The sequence below is a fragment of the Odocoileus virginianus genome, chromosome 3, assembly GCF_023699985.2.
Source record: "Odocoileus virginianus isolate 20LAN1187 ecotype Illinois chromosome 3, Ovbor_1.2, whole genome shotgun sequence".
Classification (NCBI taxonomy): domain Eukaryota; kingdom Metazoa; phylum Chordata; class Mammalia; order Artiodactyla; family Cervidae; genus Odocoileus; species Odocoileus virginianus.
In genome coordinates, this window is record NC_069676.1 from 9,173,231 (window position 1) to 9,196,951 (window position 23,721).

The following is a 23,721-nucleotide window of genomic DNA, read 5'->3' on the forward strand; positions in this document are numbered from 1 at the left end:
AGAGCTGGTCGGTGCAGGAACTAGCAGCTCTCGCCATGGAGCTAGCCAATCAGCTTCCTGGACCCACCGAGAGGGACGAAGCACGGGCAGGAGGGAGGAGGACGGAAGAAAAAGAAGGAGCTTGGCTATCCACCAATCAAAGAGGGCCTCTGGTCGCGCGAGCCCGTTGCCCCGCCCCTTGGTGGCGTCTCTGTGGAAACCAAGGGAAGCGACGGTTATTGCAAGGCGCGAGGAGGGAGCTAGCAGTTGAGTGACAGGGAAGGCAACATCCACAAGCTCGACTGGGTGAATTCGGAGGTGGGCGGCCCCCAGGGAGTACCGGGGAGCTACGGGAGACGGCAAGGGGTTGGGGGCTTGGGCTGGGGCACCTGGATGGAGAGGCTGCTCCGGCGAGGGAACCCGTATCTGTCACGAATGGGAGGAAAGTAAAGGGGAAAGAGGTGGGGAAAAGCTCTCAGGCACACACCCGCAACTTGTAACCTGAGCTCGCTCACTATTGTGGTTGTGTCTTCACTCCCCTTTCTAATGCACGCCCCCGCCTCACCTTGCTAGACCCCACAGGCAGGGAGCCCACTTTTGTCTCTACCTGTACTGCCCGGTGTGGTCACCGCTGGCCACATGTGGCTACTGAGTCCTTGAAATGTGGCTGGTCAAAATTGAGATGTGCTGTAAAAGTGAAACACAAAGGGATTTCAAAGACTTAGTATGAAAAGGAAGATGTAAAAAAGAACTTCATTAATCAACTTCTATGTTGATTAGTGCTATTATTATTGATATAATCAACAATAATATTATTGTTGATATTATCAACAATAATATTGATATTATCAACAATATTTTTGATGATATTATCAACAATAATATTATTATTAGTTATGTAATGGTATGCTGAAATATTATTTTGGATATATTGGGTAAAAATACATTATTAAAATTAAATTCCTGTTTCTTTTTATTTCTTTGATATGCCTATTGGAACATTTAAAATCAGACACAGCTTGGATGTGGCTGGCCTGGCAGTTGTGTGTCTCACACTCTCTCTACTGGACAGTGCTGGTTTGGGGTCATGTCATGCTTTTGTTCCACTGATTGTTATGAGCAGGCGGGGGAGGTTGGTTGCCACTACACACACATACAGACTCAAACAGACACTTAAAACAAGACTTGGCACACCCCCTTACCTTATCTCCTTTCTCCTGGTTCCAGACCCCACCCTTGAGCCTTCTTCAACTGTTGAGCACTCCAGAACTCAGAGGCCTGGCATCAGAGACATGGTGAGAAGTCCTCAAAGACAGATTGTTGGTTCACAGGAGAGCAGGGTGGGGAGAAGGTGAGTCAGTGCTCAGCACTTACTCATCCAGGTTAGGCTCTAGAAATTTCTGAAGCTACAATATTTGGGGACGCCTCTTTCAGAATAAAGGAAGCTAAGTCATTACCTTTTCCAGGACTTCCCTGGTGGTGCAGTGGTTAAGACACTTTGCTTCCACTGCAGGGGACCCAAGGTTCAATCCCTGGTTACTGAAAAAAGACCCCAAAGAAATTAATCACCTTTTTCCTCAGGCCTATCTGAGCAAAACAGATAGGCTGCGTGAGTCTTCGTTGCTTTGTGCGGGCTCTCTCTAGTTGCAGTGAGTGGGGGCTTCTCTTTGTTGTGGTGCTCAGGCTTGTCACTGCAGTGGCTTCTCTTGTTGTGGGGCATGGGCTCTAGGTGCATGGGCTTCAGTAGTTGTGGCACAGAGGCTCACTAGTTTTGGTGCACGGACTTAGTTGTGCTGAAGCATGTGGGATCTCCCCTGACCAGGGATCAAACCCGTGTCCCCTGCATTGGCAGGTGTATTCTTATCCACTGCACCACCAGGGGAGTTCCATAAAGTGTTTTATACTTGTACTTTCCAAAGCACAGATCTTATACTCTGGTTTCTCTTCAGATAGTATAAATCTTTCGCCTTTTACCAAAGCACAGATCTTTTCCTGTTGGCAGTTGCGGATCTCATAGTATCATGAGATCCTTTGTGTACCAACAGGCCTTGTTTCCTGGCTTCATGGAGAAGGGTAGGAGATTACTCACTCAGAAGCCACAAGTTTAGGGATTTCCCTGGTGGTCCAGTGGCTAAGACTCTGTGCTCACAGTGCAGGGGACCTGGGTTCCAATCCCTGGTCAGGGAACTAGATCTTATATACTGCAACTAAGGCCCAGTGCAGCCAAATAAATAAATATTAAAATTTTAAAAAAAAAGAAGCCACAAGTTAAAATCCTACCAGATTGAGTTACTTGAAGCATCTACTTCTGAGATGCTAGGGGGTAGGGTTGAACCCCTAAAATCTAGCCACGTTTTGCTAGCAATTTCCGGGTTCTCCAGTGTGGTCTGAGTAGGTATGTCTTCCCTAGGCTGGGTTCCAGCTAGGTAAGACATATGGTGTCCAAAGGGATGTCATTTTTGGAGATTCCACACACATTCCTACAGGCTTGGGACATTCTGGAATTTCCCTTTGGAGGATGCTTTCCTGAGCCCTGAACTCACTCAACAGGCACCAAATAATTTTGTGAATGTAATATGCTCTGTGCCAGCTGGGGCATACAAATAACTGCCCACCCGCCTCCTCACCTACAAGAAACTGATAGAAAGACATGATCCAGCCTGCAGAGGGGAAGTCCTCTTTGGTTTTGATGGGTATTACAGGTGGAGAGGGGAATTTCCCAGGTGGCTCAGTGGTAAAGAATCTGCCTGTCAGTGCAGGAGATGTAGGAGACTCAGGTTCAATCCTTGGGTCGGGAAGATTCCCGGAGGAGGAAATGGCAACCCGCTCCAGTATTCTTACCTGGGAAATCCCATGGACAGAGGAGCCTGGTGGGCTGCAGTCCATGGCATCATAAAGAGTCAGACACAACTGAGTGACTGAACACACACAAGTGTGAGAACCCCTTGTTGGCCTCATCTGGTTTCCAGTAATCAGGCTGCCAGCACAAACAGAATTCATCCTCAGAACAAAGGCTGGCCACTTTGTTCAAGCCATTCATGACACTATACCATGGCTTTGTCTGTACCTGTTGATAGGGACAGCTAGTTTTCCCAGGACACTGGGGAAACTAACCTGTGAATCACTAACCTGATTCATAATGGTGAGAAGTAAATACGTTTGGTATTTGCTGAGCCAAATGTAACAAGCCCCTTAAAGCAGTTTCCAAAGGGGGAATTCCATAAAGGTCTTGTGCTGTGGCACTGTTGAAGGGTGAGCAGAGCCTCCTTGGGTCTCAGAGTCAGGAGAACCTGTGATCGTTTGGACATGGAAGATCTGGTGTGTGTGGTTGTGTCAGTCTCACAAGTTCTTTTTTTTTTTAAATTCCAGAGTAATTGCTTTACAATGTTGTGCTGGTTTCTGCTGTACAACATTGTGAATCAGCTAAAAGTATACATATATCTCCTCCCTCTTGAGCCTCCCCCCGCAACCCCCATCCCAGCCCTCTAGGTCATCACAGAGCACCAAGACAAGCTCTTTTTCTATTTCCCAGGCGCAAGTAAGATAGGGTCTTAAAAAAAAAAAAAAAAGATAGGATCTTGATTTCTTCCAGGAACCTGGCTTGGCTTGTTTTGGGGTGTGTGATCAAATTGGATCAGAGCTGTGTGAGGGAAGGTAGAGCCTACAGCAGACAAGCCAGGGCTGATTTGCAACTTTCCACTGTGTCAGGAGCCCCGGAGAGAGGTTTCCCAACCTTTCTGCCTTTTGAATCTTTTAATTCATAGGATGTATTTTCTTTCTTTTTATTGAGATATAGTTTACATCCAATAAAAATCACCTTTTCTGCTGTATAGTTCTGAATAAATACAGTCATGTAACCACCATCGCAGTCAAGATATGGAACATTTCTGTCATCCCCCCAAATTCCCCTGTCTCCCTTTGTCAAAGATCCCAGTCCCTGGCAACCACTGATCCAGTTTCTGCATCAATACTTTTACCTTTCTTAGAAGTACCTTAAAATGAAATCACACAGTGAACAGACTTTTGAAACTGGCTTCTTTACATATGCATTTGCAGTTCCTCTGCATTGTTTCCTGAATCAATAGCTCAATCCTTTTTTATGACTGAATAGTATACAGTTTGTTTACTTTTCACCCAGGGAAGGACATTCAGGTTTTAATGGCTGTTGGTAATGACAAATAAAGCCTTGATAAGTATTCGCTCACTGGTTTTTATGTGAACATAGGTTTTTATTTCACACGGGTATTCCACCAGGGAAGATTGTTAGCTTATATGACTGTAGCGCTTTTGAAGTTCTTTTTGATGAAGAGAAAAAGAGTTGAAAAGAGTGGTGATGCTTTTAAAAAATAAAAACTTAAAGCTTTATCATCATCTGAATCACATCTTACACAAGCTGAGTGCTTACCATAAACAATATGCTAAACAGTTTACACCTCAGCATTTTATTCACTAGGTGACCTCAGGCAAGTCATGTAACCTCTCAGAGCCTTGGTTTCCCTACCTGTAAAACAGAGGTAATGACAGGCCAACCTCATAGGATTATTTTTTTTAGCGAAGTTCATTTTGGCTATGCTGGGTCTTCATTGCTGCACTCGGGCTTTCTCTAGCTGCAGGGCTTTGGCTTCTCATTGTGATGGCTTCTCTTGTTGCAAAGCATGGGCTTTAGGCAACAAGGGCTTCAGTAGTTACGACACTCGGGCTTAGTTGCCCCACAGCACGTGGGATCTTCCCGGACCAGGGATGGGACCCATATTCCCTGCACAGGCAAGCAGATTCTTAACCACTGGACTACCAGGGAAGCCCCTCACAGGATTATTGTCAGGATTAAATGAGTTCATACACATTGAGTGTTTGGAACCGATTTGACACAGAGTAGGACCTTGTCAGTGTTAGCTGTTATTATAAGGTTTATTGCCTGGGCCCTCTCAAATTCACATAGCAACCCTGGGAGGTAAGATCTACTCTTATCCCCATTTTATGGAGAACATACTTAGCAATTACTGAGAACAAGTTGTGCAACATCACATGGGCAGTAAATAAGGAAACAGCAGGTCCAGGTTTTCAACTAAGACTGACTGACTCCAGACTGACCTGCTTAGTTCTTATATTCTTATTCTTAGTTCTTAGTGAAACAGAAGCAATAGGATATATGTGTTTGTGAGTGTGTCTGTGTAGGAGACTTGTTTCGGGCATTGGCTCTCACAGTTGTGAGGGCTGGCAAGGCAAGTGTGAAATCTGTAGAGCAGACCAGCAGGTCTTGGCCAGGAACTAACGCTTCTTTCTCAAGCAGACCTCCATATTTGCTTTTAAGGTCTTTCAGTGTTTGCTTTCAATCCTTTCAAGTGATTGAATGAGGTCTACCCACAAAATCAAGGGTCATCTGCTATACTTAAAGCCAACTGATTATAGATGTTAACCTAACCACATTTGCAAAACATCTTCACAGCAGCACTTAGATTAGTGTTTAATTGAATCACTAGGTACTACTGCCTAGCCAAGTCTATACATACAACTACCCATCACATCGTCTCCTCTTCTCTGAGTTGATAGCTCAAACCTCTGCTAAGTTTCTGTGAAAGTCACTTTTCCAGTAACAGTCCAACGTGCCTGGTGAGGGAATTCCCCCACTTTCATTGCCCAGGGTGCAGGCTCAATCCCTGGTTGGGGAACTAGGATTCCACAAGCCACTCAGCCTGGCTGGAAAAAAAAAAAAAAAAAAAAAAACAGTGATTATGTGTCCAGGTCAAAGAACATAATAAGAGAAGTTCGGTTTGGGCTCTTTTTTGGGGGGGGTGGGGGTGGGGCGTGTGGTTAAACAATTAAAACTTCCAGATTATGACCCGGGCTTACTCAAGGAAGGGAGATTTCCCAGTCCTAAGGTTGCCCCCAAACACAAGGACACCCCTTGCTTGATGTTTTTGGTCCACCAGAACTATGTGAAGACCTTTAGAGGCCTCCACATCTGTTAACTTTTTTTTTCAGGGTGGGTTTATAAGTGGCATGTGGGATCTTAGCTCCCCGAATATGGATCAAACCCACGCCCCCTGCAGTGGAAGCAGGGAGCCTTAACCACTGGACCACCAGAAAAGTCCCCACATCTGTAACTCCTTTTTTTTTTTTTATTTTTTTTATTTTTGGCCACACAGCACGTGGGATCTTAGTTCCCCAACCAGGTACAGAACCCATTCCCCCTGCATTAGAAGCATAATCCTAATCACTGGACTGCCAAGGAAGTCCACACATCTGTAACCCTTAAATTTATAAGTGTGAAGAAATCCACAAGCTCTGGGTTTCTTTCCCCATGATGACTCTCCCACTATCTGTTTATGTAACTTTATTAAAAAAAAAAAATCAAACTCTCCTCCATGATTGGTTCAGGACCCCTGCAGTGCTGTGCCCTTGGGTATCCAGCCTAGACTCATCCTCCCAGGTTGGCTGGTGTGTGTCTTAATCCAGAGTCCTTTGATGGTGGTGGTTTAGTCGCTAAGTTCTGTCTGACTCTTTTTGACCCCATGGACTGTAGCCCACCAAGATCCTCTGTCCGTAGGATTTTTCCAGGCAAGAGTACCGGAGTGGGTTGCCATTCCCTTCTCCAGGGGATCTTCCTGACTCAGGGAATGAACCCAGTTCTTCCTGCACTGCAGGCAGATTCTTTACCAACTGAGCTACCAGGGAATCCCTTACTGACACAGTTACTTGGGGTCAGGGAGTGACCAGGGGTGGCCGGATGGCCATGGCGTCTTTCTCAAGAGTTCCAGTTTGCACAAGGACAGTGGTTACCAGAAATGTTTTGCTGTGGTCCTGCCAGGAAGGGGGTTCCTCAGCAGCCCACCATTCAACCAGAGGGTTAGTCACCCCTTTGACAGAACTTCCTCTAAGCTATGTCCGTCCCGGGCACTTTACAAATGTTGACTCAATGTCAACTTCGAAGCCCTATGAGGCTGGTACAACTACTACCCCCATTGTACAGATGAGGAAGCTAAAGGCCCTGGAAGGCTCAGTAACAAGCCCAAGATCACACAGCCAGGAAGTGCTGCAACCAAGAATGAAATGTGACTATCTGGCTCCAGCACCAGTGTCACACCACCCAGACTTCCCAAGCAGTTCTTCCAAGAACCTTTCCCCTCTGTAGGCCACCACCACCTTCTCCCCTCTTCCCTTCTCAGGTGGCACCTCTTTCTGAGCCTCCTTTCCATGTCAGCCCTGTCCTTGATCACAGACACCCCAGACTATAGGAGCCAAAAGGGATCATGTTGCCCAGATGATACTAAGGCCCTGAGAGGTGTATTCCATGCCCATGTCTCCCTCACATCATGGAGGTAGTGGGGCAGGGGTAAAGAACCAGGTGCATTAAAAACAGCCAGGATTTTTTTGTCCATGGAGGGAGAGGGGCAATTGAGTCTGGTCTGGCCTGAAAGGTCAGGCAGGTGGAAATCAACAATAACTTACCTGCCAGAAAAACATGAAGAAATCCCAGGAAATTAGTAAGGGAAAAAGAAAAGAGGACAGCCTGACTACCTCTCAGAGGAAGCAGCGGGACTCTGAGATCATGCAACAAAAGCAGAAGGCAGCCAATGATAAGAAGTCTATGCAAACAAGAGAGAAATAATGACTATCAGGAAAACCTGGGTGCTACTGCAAACTAAGTGTATCATAAGCTCTATGATCAAGATTTTGTAGAGTGAATAGTCAGTACATATGTTATATCCTTATAAAACTATTTTAAACTTTTCCTTTCAACCTGACTTAGTGTGATGTTTCAGAACCATTCTTCAAAGAATAAAACACTAACCATGCATATGAAAAAAAAATTAAAACAGCCAGGAATATTTATGAAGCCTTGGTTCCAGACAGTTCCTGGCACTGGAGACTCAGCACTGACAGGACCCAGTCCCTGACATTATGGTGATTCCAGGCTAGGAGCGGGGGAAGACATTTAACATGAAAACCAAGGAACAATTTCAGATTTCAGTGGCAGGTGTTCTTGAGAAAATGGTAAAGTGAGAGGCTTGAAGGGCTGGACTGAGAAGACCTCTGCAGGGAGGTGAACTGTGGCTCCCGGTGCTCACCTCGCTTTGCAGGGTCCTTTATGACTGAGGACGCAGATAGTACTGGAGTTCCCACCCGCATTCTCCTCGCAAAGAGTTGGATATAACTGAGCATGCACACACAGCTGGTAGAACAGAGCGGGTGACTTTTTATTTCCAGAAGGAAGCGGGTATCTGGGGCTGGGGAAAATTAGGCAACTCCCACCGCCTGGAGACACCTGGCAGGAACTCATTCCTGGCCCTGTGAGATAGAGGCGGGCATATTTGCATCTGCTAGTGAAGGGGCTAATAGATGGGGAAACAATGGAAACAGTGACAAACTTTATTGTCTTGGGCTCTAAAAATCACTGTAAATTGTGACTGCAGCCATGAAATTAAACGACGCTTGTTCCTTGGAAGAAAAGCTATGACCAACCTAGACAGCACATTAAAAAGCAGAGAGATTCCTTTCCCGACAAAGGTCTATCTAGTCAAAACTATGGTTTTTTCAGTAGTCATGTATGGATGTGAGAGTTGGACCATAAAGAAAGTTGAGCGTGGAAGAACTGATGCTTTTGAACTGTGGTGTTGAAGAAAACTCGAGAGTCCCTTGGACTGCAAGATCAAATCAGTCAATCCTAAAGAAAATCAGTCCTGAATATTCAACAGAAGGACTGATGCTGAAGCTGAAGCTACAATACTTTGGCCACCTGATGAGAACTGACCACTGGAAAAGACCCTGATGCTGGGAAAGATTGAAGGAAGAAGGAGACGGGGACAACAGAGAATGAGATGGCTGGATGGCATCAACCACTCGATGAGACATGAGTCAGAGCAAGCTTCGGGAGCTGATGATGGACAGGGAAGCCTGGCGCGCTGCAGTGAGGTCGCAGAGAGTGGGACACGAATGAGCGGCTGAACTGAACTGAGTGGAGGGGCGGTGTCTTCCCCAGACCCGCCCCTTCCTGGAGTAGCGCGTCATAACCTATTGACCCAGACAGGAGGCGGGCCGCAAGGCCAGCCTGGTTGCAGGAAGCAATAAAACATGGTCACTATTGGTGCCCGCGGAGGGTGGGCAGGGACTCCGCCGCCCGGGGCGCGCGCCGCTAAGAAGCGTTGCCCAGGACTGAGCGGGAGGGGGCGTGGCCGCGCGCGGGCGGCCGTTGGCGGCGCGACCCCGCCCCGGATGTAGCGCGTCGCAGCCTGGGCGACGGGGATTGGCCAAAGCCGCGTGGGGGGCGGGGCGGAAGGTTCTGGAGGGGGCTGGCGGGCTCTGGAAGCTTCCGCCGGACGGGTATATAGAGTCCGGGACGGGGCGGTGGCGGAGCCGGGGGACGGCGACAGCTGGGTGCCGGGCCGCAGGCGGGGGCAATGGGAAAGGACTATTATCAGACGCTGGGCCTGGCCCGAGGTGCGTCGGACGAGGAGATCAAGAGGGCCTACCGCCGTCAGGCGCTGCGTTACCACCCGGACAAGAACAAGGAGCCCGGCGCTGAGGAGAAGTTCAAGGAGATCGCCGAGGCCTACGACGTGCTCAGCGACCCGCGCAAGCGCGAGATCTTCGACCGCTACGGGGAGGAAGGTGCGTGCGCGCGCGCAGCCGGGGGCGCGCCCTCGCCGTTTGACAGGCGGAGAAACCGAGGCAGGGCGGCCTCGCTGTAGCTTCTCCGGGGGTCTCTCCGGGCCCAGGGGTTGAAGCAGCACCCGCCCTCTGGCCACAAGGGCCTCCTCCCTCGGATTGGCGGCCGCCCGATGGGAGGAGGGGCCCTGGCCGCGCTGCTCGTTCAGAAGCTTCTAGTATGTCTGGGGCTGCCCCTCCCTGGGCGCTCGCCTCCACCCACGTCCGCGATCTGTCCGAGGGTGCGGGTGCGGAAGGAGAGGGTTCGTAGGTTTAGCTTGGCTGCTGGCGGTACGGGCCTGGGCTCACCTGGGCGAGGTGGGAGGCTCTGCCACTCGGGGGTTCAGGGCAGGGCCTCTGGCTGTGCCCTGGGCACAGGCTGCGAGTAGTGAGCCTGCAAATGAGATGCCAATTAGCGCCGAGCGACCTCCCGCGCCTCTCCGAGGGTGGAGTGAGGTAATCCTTGTAAAGTGCTTACCTAGTCGGCCGTCAAGGTGCAGGTGCGGCCAGCCCTCTTAAGGGAAAAAAAAAAAGAAGCGTTCTTGTCCTGTCGCCCATTGATGACTCAGGAGGTTGCTGGGCTTGGTCCCCAGGAAGAAGCGGCTTATTTTATGAGAATGAGGGCAGTTAGTGCCAGGGTGCGAGAATTTGAAAGTCTGCATTTGCAGTTTCACGTTGGTTTTACTCTCCCACACGTCTCTAGCAGTAGGGGATTTAAGAGTGCATTTAGTGAAAACTGATCCGGGGTTAAGCATTTTTCATTCGCTCTCAGTGAGTTTTTCGTAGTCATTACAATAGTGCAAGAGGAATGGGTTTCTCAGATGTGAGGAGCTGGGTGGCCCCAGGAGATGCCCATCTCAAAGCATGAACCCTTCACTACTGTCTTGCCACAGTGAACTACCTGCCATAAGTGGGTGGGGGTTCCGTTTCTGCCGCTGCAAGTGGGAGGTAAAAGCTCGGAGTTCTTACTTGTTCTTCCCTGACAGGCTAAAAAACATGCCTCCCCCAATGGCTCCTAAGCTTTTTTCCTTGAAGGAAAGCTCCTGGAGAGTTAAGTTCCTAGCCACTCATTTGATTTCTTCTGCTTTGGCTTTTCAGGCCTGAAGGGCAGTGGCCCCAGCGGCGGGAGCAGCGGCGGTACTAATGGTACCTCCTTCAGCTACACATTCCATGGAGACCCTCATGCCATGTTTGCTGAGATCTTCGGTGGCCGAAATCCCTTTGACACCTTTTTTGGGCAGCGCAACGGGGAGGAAGGCATGGACATCGATGACCCGTTCTCTGGCTTCCCCATGGGCATGGGTGGCTTCACCAACATGAACTTTGGCCGCTCCCGCCCTGCCCAAGAGCCCACCCGAAAGAAACAAGATCCCCCCGTCACCCATGATCTTAGGGTCTCACTCGAAGAGATCTATAGCGGCTGTACCAAGAAGATGAAAATCTCTCATAAGCGTCTGAACCCCGACGGAAAGAGCATTCGCAATGAAGACAAAATCTTGACCATCGAAGTGAAGCGGGGGTGGAAAGAAGGGACCAAAATCACCTTCCCCAAGGAAGGAGACCAGACTTCCAACAACATTCCAGCCGATATTGTCTTTGTTTTAAAGGACAAGCCACACAATATCTTTAAGAGAGATGGCTCTGATGTCATTTATCCAGCCAGGATCAGCCTTCGGGAGGTAAGGCACTAGGCACGGCAGCGTCTGGGGAGGGAGAAGGCTGCTTTGTGATGCCGTTCAGTGTTTGCTTGACAGATGTTTCTGGGCACTTGGTGTGGGCCAAGCTTGGACAGTGCAATGGCGACAAGACCATCCAGGGCTCTGTTTTTCCGGAGCGTCTGTGCTGGTGACCTGGGTAGATCTTAAGGCAGGGTCTTAGCTGCAGAGGCCTGATGGCGCTTACCCTCCAGTGAGCAGCCTCTGGGCAGGATGTGAGCTTCTAAGCTACTCTTTCTAATGCTGTCCCTTTGCTTTCCAAGGCTCTGTGTGGCTGTACAGTGAATGTCCCCACTCTGGACGGCAGGACCATACCCGTTGTGTTCAAAGATGTCATCAGGCCTGGTATGCGGCGAAAAGTTCCCGGAGAAGGCCTCCCTCTCCCCAAAACCCCCGAGAAACGTGGGGACCTCATTATTGAGTTTGAAGTGATCTTCCCCGAAAGGATTCCCCAGACGTCAAGAACCGTTCTTGAGCAGGTTCTTCCGATATAGTCAACCTGTGTTCCCCAAGAACTGACCAGGGACCTTTCCAGAGCTCAAGGATTTCCGGACCGTTCCACCAGCTGTGGACCCGTGAGAGGGCGGGAGGGCTTTCATACTGCTGAATGTTTTCCAGAGAATATATTACAATCTTTCAAAGTCGTGCACTAGACTAAAGTTGTTTTTCGAGCGGTAGGGTGGCAGGTGGTGGGGACAGCAGGCGAAGGCAGTGCAGTCTGCCCCACTGGGTCCTTGCAGCCCTCCTGGGTGGGCAGCACCCCCCTCCTCCCTCTCCAAACCCTGCCCAGGGGGAGAGGCAGACCGCAGACCCACAGCTGGACTTGATCCCCCTGTTGTAGTCCCTCCGCCTGCAGATGTCCTGTGGTGTGGACCTGCCTTCATGGTTACCAGACCCTGTACACTCCTCAGTTTGTAATGTGTGATCAGTTCATGTTTTATTCTGTATTTGTCTCCCCCATCTTTCCCTTCCCTAAGAAACCCGCTCTTTTCTTTTGCCATCTCAAATTGAGAATCTCAACTCGTTGCTGAACTGCCTGGCCAGCTCCCACAAGCAATACCTCCCTTGTTCCAGCAGGACCAAGGGAGCCGGCCTTCACTGAGTGTAACGTACAGCTGCCTCGCCTTCAAGAGTCGGGGGCCTTGGCTGGAATTTTGGCCCCAGGCTCCCAGGCAGAGATCTTCACCTTCCTTTGCTGTGAGGCAATCTTTTGGTACACCTGGGATTTCCCCATGACCCGGGTCATTTTTTTTTAGTTCAATGGACTCTGGACTCTCTCAAAAGGATCTGATCCTTTTGAATTTTGCACAGCCCTAGCTATAATCCCTTTTGATAAAAGGGTCTTTGCTTCTGATTACAGGAGCACTGTGGAACGTCTGTAAATATGTTTTTATAATTCTGTGTAAAGTTGGTGTGCAGTCAGATGAAACCGGTCCGCAGCAGCTGCTGTTCTCTGTATAGGGCCATGATGGAACTGAGAAAGAACCTGGTGGGAGTGGGGGGCAGGGTGGGGGGTGTTGGAACAAGTGTTTGTTCCTTGCAAGGTCAGTCTGGTGCTCAGACTTTTAGACTCATTGTAAGTTGCCACTGCCAACACAAGACCAAAGTGTGTGACTTGTCAATGTGCAGCGTGACAGCATTAAAGACTGATGCTAAACCTCAGGGGAGCGGTCCTGCGACTCTGTTTGAGGGTTCTGCTGATGGGATGGGGTGGTGTCGGGGCAGCCCTCCAAAGGCAGCCAGGGTGGGTGGGAGGGGGAGGGGCAGGCAGGAGGTAGGAGTCCTCTGCAAGGGAGAGAGAAGTTGCCCTCCTGAGCTAAATGTGGGGTGAACAAGAGAAACCTGCCGTACTGGCTCTGGGCATCGGAAGAGCCCAGTGGATTCAGAGCTTGCTCTTTGGTGAAGGTTGGGGCCACAGTTAAACAGATCCCCTCCCAGTTTTGCAAGATCTGGTTGCTGGGGCCAAGGAGAAGTGTGTGCCCTACTCTCTTAATCTCCACCCGCACCCCCCCGCCCCCCTGCTTTCTTGATGGAACAAACTGGTGTCAGGCAGGCCCTGGCCAAACCAGATTAGGATTCCAGGCCAGGGCCATCCCACCCTGGTTAGGACCTATTTCCTGCCCTCCCTTTATTTGCAGGGCACTGAAACTGCTTTTACTTTGTAACTTTTTTTAAGGAACTGGTTTTATTACAAGGTAAGTAATTACACAGGCCAAAAACTGCATTGCTATTTTGCTACAAAGTATCGATGTAGAAACTTAAATAACCATATTTAACATCAATCTTGGAGGGCTTTCCCTTCCCACTGAAACAGTTTAACCACTGGAAGCAATCTAAGGGCAGTGCTGTCCCAGAGAACCTTCTCCAGCAATGGAAATGTTCATTTTAAAACAAATTTAAGATTCAACAGAACACAAGTTGCTTAGTAGCTACAGGCACATTTAAGTGCTCAGCACCCACCAGTGGTGGTTAGCAGTGACTATTGGACAGCACAGATCTTAGGGCTTTTCACCCAAACCTAAGCCATGGGGCTCTTAGAGGAGTAGCTGCTTTGAGCCCGGAGAGGCCATCTTCATTGGGAGGTGACCCCTGGAGTATTAAGAGTCAAAAGGGACCTTATCACCACTTCTAGGATGAGAAATGATATTTACTGCAGAATTGGCCCTGGCCACAACTGGGGTCACAGACCCCCAGAGCTGCCATCCCCCTGCCCCAGCCTCCCTCATTAACATAGCTGGTCTGTATGGGGTTCTTATCCAAGGGCCGTGGGCATAAATGTGCACAAAGCTTCGGTGTGTCACACACAATCCTGGTAACTTGGAGGAATAACTTTCCTGTGATGGTGGATGGGGCAGTGTCACTCTTCAGGAAAATGACAAGGACCCTAGTAAACGGAGGCCTGTCCCTCTAATGCACAGCCTTTGCCCACACTGGACCTGGTTGCACGTGTATGTCAGATGTTTGGTTTGTCTGCAAGCTGGCTTCTCCCCTCACTCCCTTAGCTTCGCTTTAACAAATTTATTTTCCCATGATACCTATCTGACCACATTTCGGAGTTTGCTCCTTCCACAACACTGTGAGGGGAGCTGCATCTGTTTTGCACCCACCACATGGGGTCGCAAAGAGTTGGACACGACTGAGCGACTAAGCACAGTATCTTTATCCATCACACCCGGAGTGCTTCATTTTTCCATGATTCAGACAGTAGAAAACAAAAATTCATATTCAGCCTGTGGTGAATAGTCAAGTCCCCTCCTTCCTCAGGACCACTGTAGACAAGCCATGGCATTACAGATTTTTTTTTCCTCTTTTAAAAATATTTTTGTGCAGCCTCCTAGAGACAATCTGCTTATATAAGCATAATTTCTAAATTTTCAGTTTCGGTTTTTGGCTACGTAATCACAGTACTGAATTTGTAAGGGTATATAGAGTTAAAAATTCTCCCTCCCATCCCTTTTGAGTCCACTGCCAGGAAAATTTTCCCACTTTCTCTGTGCCTTGCCTTCTGCGATGTTGCATGAAGACATTTTTCTTTTTTTACACAAGTGGTACATACTGTACACCCTGCTCCCCCCCCACCTTTTTTTTTTCCTCTCATACATGGAAATAGCTTCTTCTCTTCTGTTTTTCCATATGTTGATTCTACCAGACACGTGCAGGTGGGTGTGAAGATCTAGTTCCATGTTTGGTGGCTCCTATCTCTCCTTTATCATTGCTCCTGCTTCCAGGTTTGAATCTCAACTCAACCACTTTGTAGCTGTGTGACCTCGAGCAAATGACTTGACTTCTCTGTGCCTCAATTTTTTCAACTGTAGAATAAGCACAAAAAGTGTACTTCTACAGTTGTGAGGATTTTCAGGTACAGAGATACAGAAGCACACAACAGAGCCTGACACAAGTGCTGTGTGTCAGCTACCGTATCCTAACGTGAAAAACTTTCTCAGCCCACTCCAAAGAAACCTCTGAGGTGAGTCCACGGTCTTTTGGGTCTGTTCTCTTGGCTAAGCTCCAGGAACCAAATCCCCAGGCAAGCCCCTGAGACCCACAACTCCACCCTGGCACCCACCCAACTTGAGAAGGCTCACTCCAGGAATTCCCTGCTGGTCCAGTGGTTTGGGCTCTACTCTCACTGCCAAGGACGTGGATTCAATACCTGGTCAGAACTAAAATCCCACAAGCCATGCAATACAGCCAAAAAGAAAAAGCAGGCTCACTCCCATGCTGTTTGGTCACAACCTGCTCACTCGATACCAGCAGTGGAACATCAGGCCCTAGGACTGAGCAACCTGCGTTTGAGTCCCAGCTCTGTCACTCTGCTGCTTTGTGTGTTCTTGGGCAAGTGACTTCGCTTCTCTGAGTCTCAGTGGCCACCTTTGAAAACAGGGCTACTGAAGATACAGACTTCATAGAGGTGTTGTGAACACTGGGCAAGGTAGGGCACTGGGGAGGCAAAAGAACATGGCATTAAGAACTTGGTTTCCCGGGACTTCCTGGTAGTCCAGTCGCTAAGACTCTGAACTCCCTATTGAGGGGGCCTGGGTTCCATCCCTGGTCAGGGAACTAGATTCCACATGTGACAAGACCAGGTGCAGACAAATAAAGATTTAAACAAAGAACTTGGCTTCTGAGTGGTGACCACACCAAGTTCAAGTTCTGCTCACTGCATTCCCCTGGCCACTCCCACCTTCTCACTCCCCTAGGGCCACAGCTCAGACAGCTAACCCCCGAGAATTTGACACAGGCCAGGCACAGGACAATTGTGAATTAACATGAGTAAATACTAAGGAACTTTGGGAAAAATTTGCCCCAGGTCTCCTTAAATATTGGTTATTCCCATTAGCTGTTAATTATTAAAGAACACAGCATAATGCCTGATATGTAATAAGCATTGTCCATTCAATAAACATTTATTGAATGCCTCCAGTGTGTCCATTCCTGGTTTTTTTTTGGCCACACCCCAAGGTATGTGGGACCTTATTTCCCTGACTGGGGATTGAACCTGCACCCCCTGCAATGGGAGGTAGATTCCCAACCAGTGGACCACTAGGGAGGTCCCTGTCCAGTCCTGCTCCTGATGCTGAGGAGACAGTATTAGACAAAGCAGGCAAAAATTCCTGCCTCTGCAGAGCTGACAGTCAAGTGGGGTGAGAAAGAATAAAACCAAAACCAAATGGTGGTGCTAGTGGTAAAGAGGACTTCCCTGGTGGCTCAGACAGTAAAGAATCTGCCTGCAATGTAGGAGACTGGGGTTCGATCACTGGGTCAGGAAGATCCCCTCTGGGAGGAAATGGCAACCCACTCCAGTATTCTTGCCTGGGTAATCCCATGGACAGAGGAGCCTAGTGGGCTACCCATGGGGTCGAAAAGAGTTGGACACGTCTGAGCAGCAGCAGCAGCAGAGAGTGATGGCGAAATATGGAACAAGCTGTTACAGAGTGTTGTGCTGTGTACTTAGTTGCCGTGTCCAACTCTCTGTGACCCCATGCACTGCAGCCCACTAGGCTCCTCTGTCGATGGGTGTTGGGTGCAGTTTTAAGTGACACGGTCAGTGAATGCCTCACCCTGAAGGCAACATTTGAACAAAGAGTTGAAGGAAATAAGTAAGAGGAGAGCCACATGAATACTGAGGGAAGGCCCTTCCAGGCAGAGGAAATAGCCTGTGCAAAGGCACTGAAGCAGGAGCCTGAGTTTAAGGAACAGCCAGGGGACTCCCAGTGCAGGGGGCCTGGGTGCCATCCCTGGTCAGGGAATTAGATCCCACATACCACCACCACCACAACAACAAAAGATCCCACATGATGCAACTAAGATCCTGCACAACCAAATAATTTATTTTTTTAAGGAACAGCCAGGAGTCCAATGAGGCTGGACCAGAGTAAATGAGGGGTGAGTGGGAGGCAAAGGCAGACAGTACGGGGCCTGTGGGCTACTGGAGACTTTTGCTTTTCCTGAGTGAGGCAGGAGCTTGCAAAGATTTGGGGTTTTGTTCTATCTTAATATTCCTTTGGGAGGTGGGTGTGGGAAGAGGAGAGAGTCATTTGATTATATAACAACTAAAAGTACCTGAGCTATATATATGATCAGTCTCTTGAAATTTCAACACACCAACCTATTTCCAACTAGCATAACACAAGCAATAAGCATCTATTTTCTATTAAAATCTACTCCATAAAGTACATGTTTCCCCCACACAAACCTGAGAATTCTTTCACAGTCTGCTGAGTCTAAGCTTGGTAGCGGAAAGGAGCATGGTGGTGTCTGATTTCTTCGGAGTTCTGAAACTCTCTGATTACTCAGATGTTTTCCCTCTTTGTCATGAAGAGAGGAGAGAGCCTCAGGAATACTTCAGAAGATTCTCCTCCTGAGCAACCCCAGTTTCCTTGAGGTCACTGTGTCTGACTCTTTGTGACCCCAAAGAAGTCACTCTTTGCGACTGCCAGGCTCCTCTGGGGTTTTCCAGGAAAGAATACTGGAGTGGGTTGCCATTTCCTTCTCCAGAACATCATCCCTACCCAGCGATCAAACCCACGTCTCCTGCATTTACAGGCGGATTCTTTACCACTGAGCCACCTGAAAAGTCCAAGGTCACCTACCATGCCCTAATAATTGTCACATCGCTGGTATCCAGGGTAGCACTTGACCCAGAGCTGCCCCTCTGAATGTTTGTTGAAAGAGTAATTGAGTGACAAAGTGATTCAGACAAGAGGACCTGCAACATTCGCCCACCGCTCATGTCAGGGAGTGTGCCAAGGAAGAAAAACCCTGAGGTCTGCTGGTGGTTCCCCCAAGAAAGGGGTCCCCCACACCCCACTGCCTCCAACTCCCACCTGGAAGAAATGGGTATTCTGTCTGGCTCCAGGAAAGCCCCTCTTTCCTGGGATCCTGTTCCTACAACAGGATCCATGCATTAGTCACTGGGCACAGTTCCTGAGGGCCAGCTCACTAGCCCCGGGGGATCCAGCAAGAGGCAAACAAAGCAGGTGGGGGCAACTCGTGGAGCTCACAGTCTTCCAGGAAACAGAGACTTCTGTTTTAGTTTCCTGTGGCTGCTGTGACCAAGTACAACGAACTGGGAGGCCTAAAACAACTGGATTTATGCTCTTGCAGTTCAGGCAACCACAGGGCCAAAACTAAGGCCTCAGTAGGGTTGGCTCCTGCTTTAGGCTCTGAAGGAGCCTAAAGTGAGTTCCACGCACCTCTCCCAGTTTCTGGGGGCTGCCAACAATCCTTGGCCTTCCTTAGCTTGTGGCTACATCTCTCCAATCTCTGCCTCTATCTTCACAAGAAGTCATCTCCCCTTCCTGTCTCTGTTTTCTTCTTCTTCTTTTAAATTTATTTATGGCTGCTCTGAGTCTTCATTGCTGCTCATGGGCTTTCTCTAGTTGCAGTGAGAGGGGGCTACTGTCTAGATGCAGCAAGCGTGGGCTTTCCATTGCAGTGGCTTCTCTTGTTGTGCAGCTCAAGCTTTGGGGCATGCAGGCTTAGTTGCTCCTCGGCATGTGGAATCTTCCCAAACCAGGGATCAAACCCATGTCCCCTGCATTGGCAGGCAGACTCCTAACCACTGGACCACCAGGAAAGTCCTCTGTATCTTCTTTTCTGTCTCTTTAAAAGGACACATTGGATTCAGGGCCCATTTAAATCCAGAATGATCTCATCTTGAGATCCTCAATTTATTTAATTACTTCTGCAAGACCCTGACGCCAAATAAGGTTACAGTCACAGATTCAGGCACACGGGCATGTCTTCTAAGGGTCCACTATGCAACCGACTGTAGTGGGCAAAGTATTGTACTTCCCATCACCAGGGAGCTTGGAGAGAGGACGCATGCGTGGCAGGTCCTGGGCACACCATCCAAGGTACAAAAACCTGTCAGGGCTCAGAAATAGACCATTGGAGCAGCCGCCCCATGGAAGACCAGGGGCGCGCATAAAGCAGGCCTGAACTGAAGAACATGAGGCCCTGGAGGCCTGGTGTGGGTGGGGCAGAGACAGCAGGAGAGAGTAACGTGGGGTGTGTCCAGGAATGAGACAGGCCCAGAGTCAGGGCCCTGCTGAGACAGGCCCACATGCCTGAGGCAGAGGAGAAGCCAGTTGAAAGAGTTTGAGTCAGGAGGGACATGGCATGATCTGCTTTTACCCAGAAACTGGAGTTAAGGTCTGGCTGGTTTGTCTCAATGCGGGCCGAACTTTCCTTGAGAAAATAATGCTGGACATCAATGTGGCTAGGCCTGACTCCAGATGAAATATTTCACTGAAGTATTTCAAGGGCACATGGCCTCTTGGCGTGGGGGTCATCAGCAGCGGAAGAATAGGATCAAACTTGGGTGCTCACAGGTGCCCTCTGGCTGCCATGGGGGGAATAGATGGGGGTGGTGATCCAGGGTGGAGCTGGGAGATCAGGGAGAAATTGGTTGGGGCTGGACCAGGTGGGGGCCAAGGAAGTGGTGGGTAGTGACTGAAGATGTATTTTGAAAGGAGACCTGCCCAATGTCCCTCCAGAAAGTAGCCCTACTGTTTTAGGAGTTGTTGTTTATTTCTAAAATATTTATTTATTTATAAAACCATTGAAAGGTTGCCTTTAGGGATGGGAGGGGAGTAGGAGTGTTCGTTTCAGGTATTTATTTTAAAAATTTCAAAGCTAGGGCTTTCCAGTGGTCTAGTGGTTAAGAATCTGCCTTGCAATGCGAGGGATGACAGTTTGATCCCTGATCCAGCTCGGGGACCACAACTCTAAGCCTGTACTCTAGAGCCCTCGAGCCACAGCTACTGAAGCCCGTGAGCCCTATAGCCGATGCTCCACAACAAGAGAAGCCACTGCAATGAGAAGCCTGTGCTGTGCTCTGCTTATTCGTTCAGTCATGTCTGACTCTTTGCAACCCTATGGACTGAAGCCTGAATACCACAAACAGAGTAGCCCCCACATACCATAATTAGAGAAAGCCCACGCACAGCAACAAGACCCAGTGCAGCCAAAAATACTTTTTTTTTTAAATTTCAAAGCTTAGAAAACTTAGAGGAATAGTAAAGTGATACCCATATTCCACTTTCCTGGATTCAGCAGCAATTGTTATTATTTTGTCATATTTGCTTTCTCTATCTCCCTACATGTTCATAGGGATGTATACAATATTATAATATTGTATATAAAATGTTTTATACTTGTGTAATTTTTTCTGAACCATGTGAAAGTTGCAGGCATCATGAATTTAACACTTAGTAATTCAGTGGTGTCACCCAGGTGGTGCTAGCAGTAAAGAATCTGCCTGCCAATGCAGGAGATGAAAGAGAGCCAGTTTCAATCCCTGGGTCGGGAAGATCCCCTGGAGGAGGGCATGGAAATTCACTCCACTATTCTTGCCTGGAGAATCCCATGGACAGAGCAGCCTGGCAGGCCACAGTTCATGGGGTCGCAAAGAGTTGGACGTGACTGAAGCGACTCAGTGAAAGTGAAAGTGAAGTCGCTCAGTCATGTCCGACTCCTTGCGACCCGATGGACTGTAGCCTACCAGGCTTCTCCATCCATGGGTTTTCCTGGAGTGGGTTGCCATTTCCTTCTCCAGGAGATCTTCCCCACCCAGGGATTGAACCCAGGTCTCCCGCATTGTAGGCAGATGCTTTACTGTTTGAGCCACCAAGTGACTTAGCACACAAGCAAATCAGTGTTTATGTCCTAAGAATAAGAATATTCTCTTGTGTAACCACAACACAACACTCACACTTAGGAAATTTAACATGCATATGGTATTATTATCTAATATTCAGGCAACATTCAAATATCCTAGACTATCCCAAGAATATCCATCCTAACTCTTTTACCATTTTTTGAAATTTTTATCAAGGATCCAATCAAGAATCAAAGACTGATTTTAGTTGTCTTCTATCTTTTGTCTCCTTCAACCTAGAACCATTTACCAGTCATTTATTCATTTAATTAATGGATTGAATTTGCCTTTCATGACATGGATCTGTTTGAAGAGTCCAGACCATTTTGTTTTTGTTTTTTAAAGAATGTCCCTCCATCAGGTTGTTGGTTTGTTGTTGTTGGTTTTTTGGTTTTTTTTTTTCCTAGTAATTAATTTGAGCAAACTCTGGGAGAAGGTGAAGGACAGGGAAGCCTGGCATGCTGCAGTCCAGAGGTTGCAAAGAGTCGGACACAACTGAGCGACTGAACAACAACCATCAAATTCAGATTAAACACTTAGGGCAGGACCAGGTTCTTCGAAGGTGATGTGTCTTCCTGAGTAATACGTCACAGCAGTAACAGTGAGGACAGTCTGTTCTCTCAGTGTTCATACCTTTTTATCACTTGGTTAAGGTAGTGACTTCCAGCTTTCTCCACTGCACCTTTTCCAAGGTAACTTTTTCTCCACTGAAATTAACAAGTGATATGTGGGCTGGTTCTTTGACACTGAATATCTACTGCCCCATTTAACAAAGCACTGTCTGAATCAATCATTCCTCTAGTGGATGACAAATGGTGCTTTTCTAACCTGATCTTTCCTTTTGCATCTATTAGTTGGCATTCCAGAACTCCACCCCCAACTCCCCACACACAAGGGTAGAGGTAGCATTCAAATCTGAGCTCCTGATAGGGGCGTGGGGGACGAATCGAGAGAGAAACACTGACACATATACACTACCATGTGTAAAATAGACAGCCAGTGGGAAGCAGCTTATAGCACAGGGAGCTCAGCTCAGTGTTCTGTGACGACCTCGACGGGTGGGATGCGGATGGATGGGAGGAGGCTCAGAGGGAGAGGATATATGTATACTTATAGCTGACTGTTGGACAGCAGACACCAACACAACATTGTAAAGCAATTATCCTCCGATTTAAAATAAATATTAAAAAAAAAAAAAAAATCTGAGCTCCTCGCCAGCTGGGCCTCCCAACCTCTTGAGCTATAAAATCAAGAAGGAAGGAGATACCCAGTGTTGCTCTGTGCCCTTGGGCAACCTGCTCACCCCTCCCTGGGCACTTCCTCATCAGTCAACAGGTGGCTTCAGGTGGATTCCACTCAGGACTCTGTTGTCCCCATGTCTCACATACCATCTCTCCAGCTGTGTAGAAGGAAGCAGCTCAGATGTCAGGCATAAGCAGCACAGTGGACACATTCCCACAGAGGGCACTGGCCTAGCCAGAGGCAATCGATAGCTCAGTGGGGGTGGCAGAGGTCAGCAGAACAGGAAGAGAAGGACAATAGCTGTGCCTGCTGCCACAGCAGTTTCAGTATTTGCCAGCTGGGTGGGGCTGGCCGGGCAGCCCTCAGCAACAGCCCAGGGCCCACTCTCTCCTTCACTTTATCACTCTGCAGGCCCTAACCCAGCTGGAATGTGCAGCAACTCACCTCACCCAGGGAACTGCAAAGACTCAATTATTGCATGAGGCTTGAACAGTTGAAGTCTCCAAGAACTAACTACAACTCCCAGAACACACAGTGAATCCCTGATCTGGCCCCAGCTGTCCGAGTGGCTGGGTTGTTTCTAGAACAAAGAAATCTCATCTGTCCTGGGAACTGACTGTCCTGGCCTGTTGTAGCTGACTCCTTGCAACCCCATGAACTGCAGCATGCCAGGCTTCCCTGTCCTTCACTATCTCCCAATAGTGAGATCATCAAAATCATGTCCACTGAATTGGTGACGCCATCCAACCATCTCATGTTCTGTCGCCCCCTTCTCCTCCTGCCCTCAGTCTTCCCCAGCATCAGGGTCTTTTCCAGTGAATCAGCTGTTTGCATCAGGTGGCCAAAGTGGAGCTTCAGTATCAGTCCTTGGAATGAGTATTCAGGGTTGATTTCCTTTAGAATTGACTGATTTGATCTCCTTGCTGTTCAACAGACTCTCAAGAGTCTTCTCCAGTACCACAGTTCGAAACCATCACTTATTCAGTGCTCAGCCTTCTTTATGGTCCAGCTTTCACATCTCTATATGACAACCAGAAAAACCACAGCTTTGACTATACAGTCTCTGCTTTTTTTTTAAATATGCTGTCTAGGTTTGTCCTGGCCTGGGAAAGGTACATTTGTGTCTTTGTTTCTTGTACCTGTGTCTGCCTAAGAAATCCCAGTTACAAGCCAAATCTGGAGATGGTGAGATTACCTAGTTCTTTCATCCACATATGTATACTGAAACACTGCTCTGTGCCATTCTCAGGACCAGAGGGTGGGGGACGGAGGGGCAACAGAGATGAAGGAGACAGACTCGTGAATGTCAGCTCCCTGAGGGCTGAGACTTGGCTTGGCTGGGTATCCTTTGTAATCTAGCACATAATATGTGCTCAATAAATATTCGCTGGTCAACCAGCAAGCGAACAGACCGTTTTGCCTTTGTCTTTCGTTCCACTGCAACCTAAAGATGCTTTGCTAGCTGCGTTGCAAGCT

At 48.5% G+C, this 23,721-nt stretch overlaps 1 protein-coding gene and 1 pseudogene across 5 annotated transcripts; both read left to right on the forward strand.

Moving 5' to 3' along the window:
• Positions 1 to 200: 200 nt before the first annotated feature.
• DNAJB1 (DnaJ heat shock protein family (Hsp40) member B1) lies at positions 201 to 11,980 on the forward strand. Of its 5 annotated transcripts, none has more exons than XM_020916641.2 (4): positions 201 to 297; positions 1,207 to 1,330; positions 10,723 to 11,303; positions 11,603 to 11,980. In XM_020916641.2, exons 3-4 carry the CDS (start codon positions 10,812 to 10,814, stop codon positions 11,831 to 11,833), a joined length of 723 nt encoding a protein of 240 aa, XP_020772300.1. In that variant the 5' UTR covers positions 201 to 297; positions 1,207 to 1,330; positions 10,723 to 10,811; the 3' UTR covers positions 11,834 to 11,980. The 5 variants fall into 5 exon arrangements, with proteins under 5 accessions (XP_020772300.1, XP_020772299.1, XP_020772298.1 ...); XM_020916640.2 differs by having other exon boundaries at positions 1,207 to 1,274; XM_020916639.2 differs by lacking the exons at positions 201 to 297; positions 1,207 to 1,330 and adding an exon at positions 9,288 to 9,588.
• On the forward strand, positions 7,293 to 7,724 carry LOC110152832 (small EDRK-rich factor 1-like; annotated as a pseudogene).
• Positions 11,981 to 23,721: the final 11,741 nt, after the last annotated feature.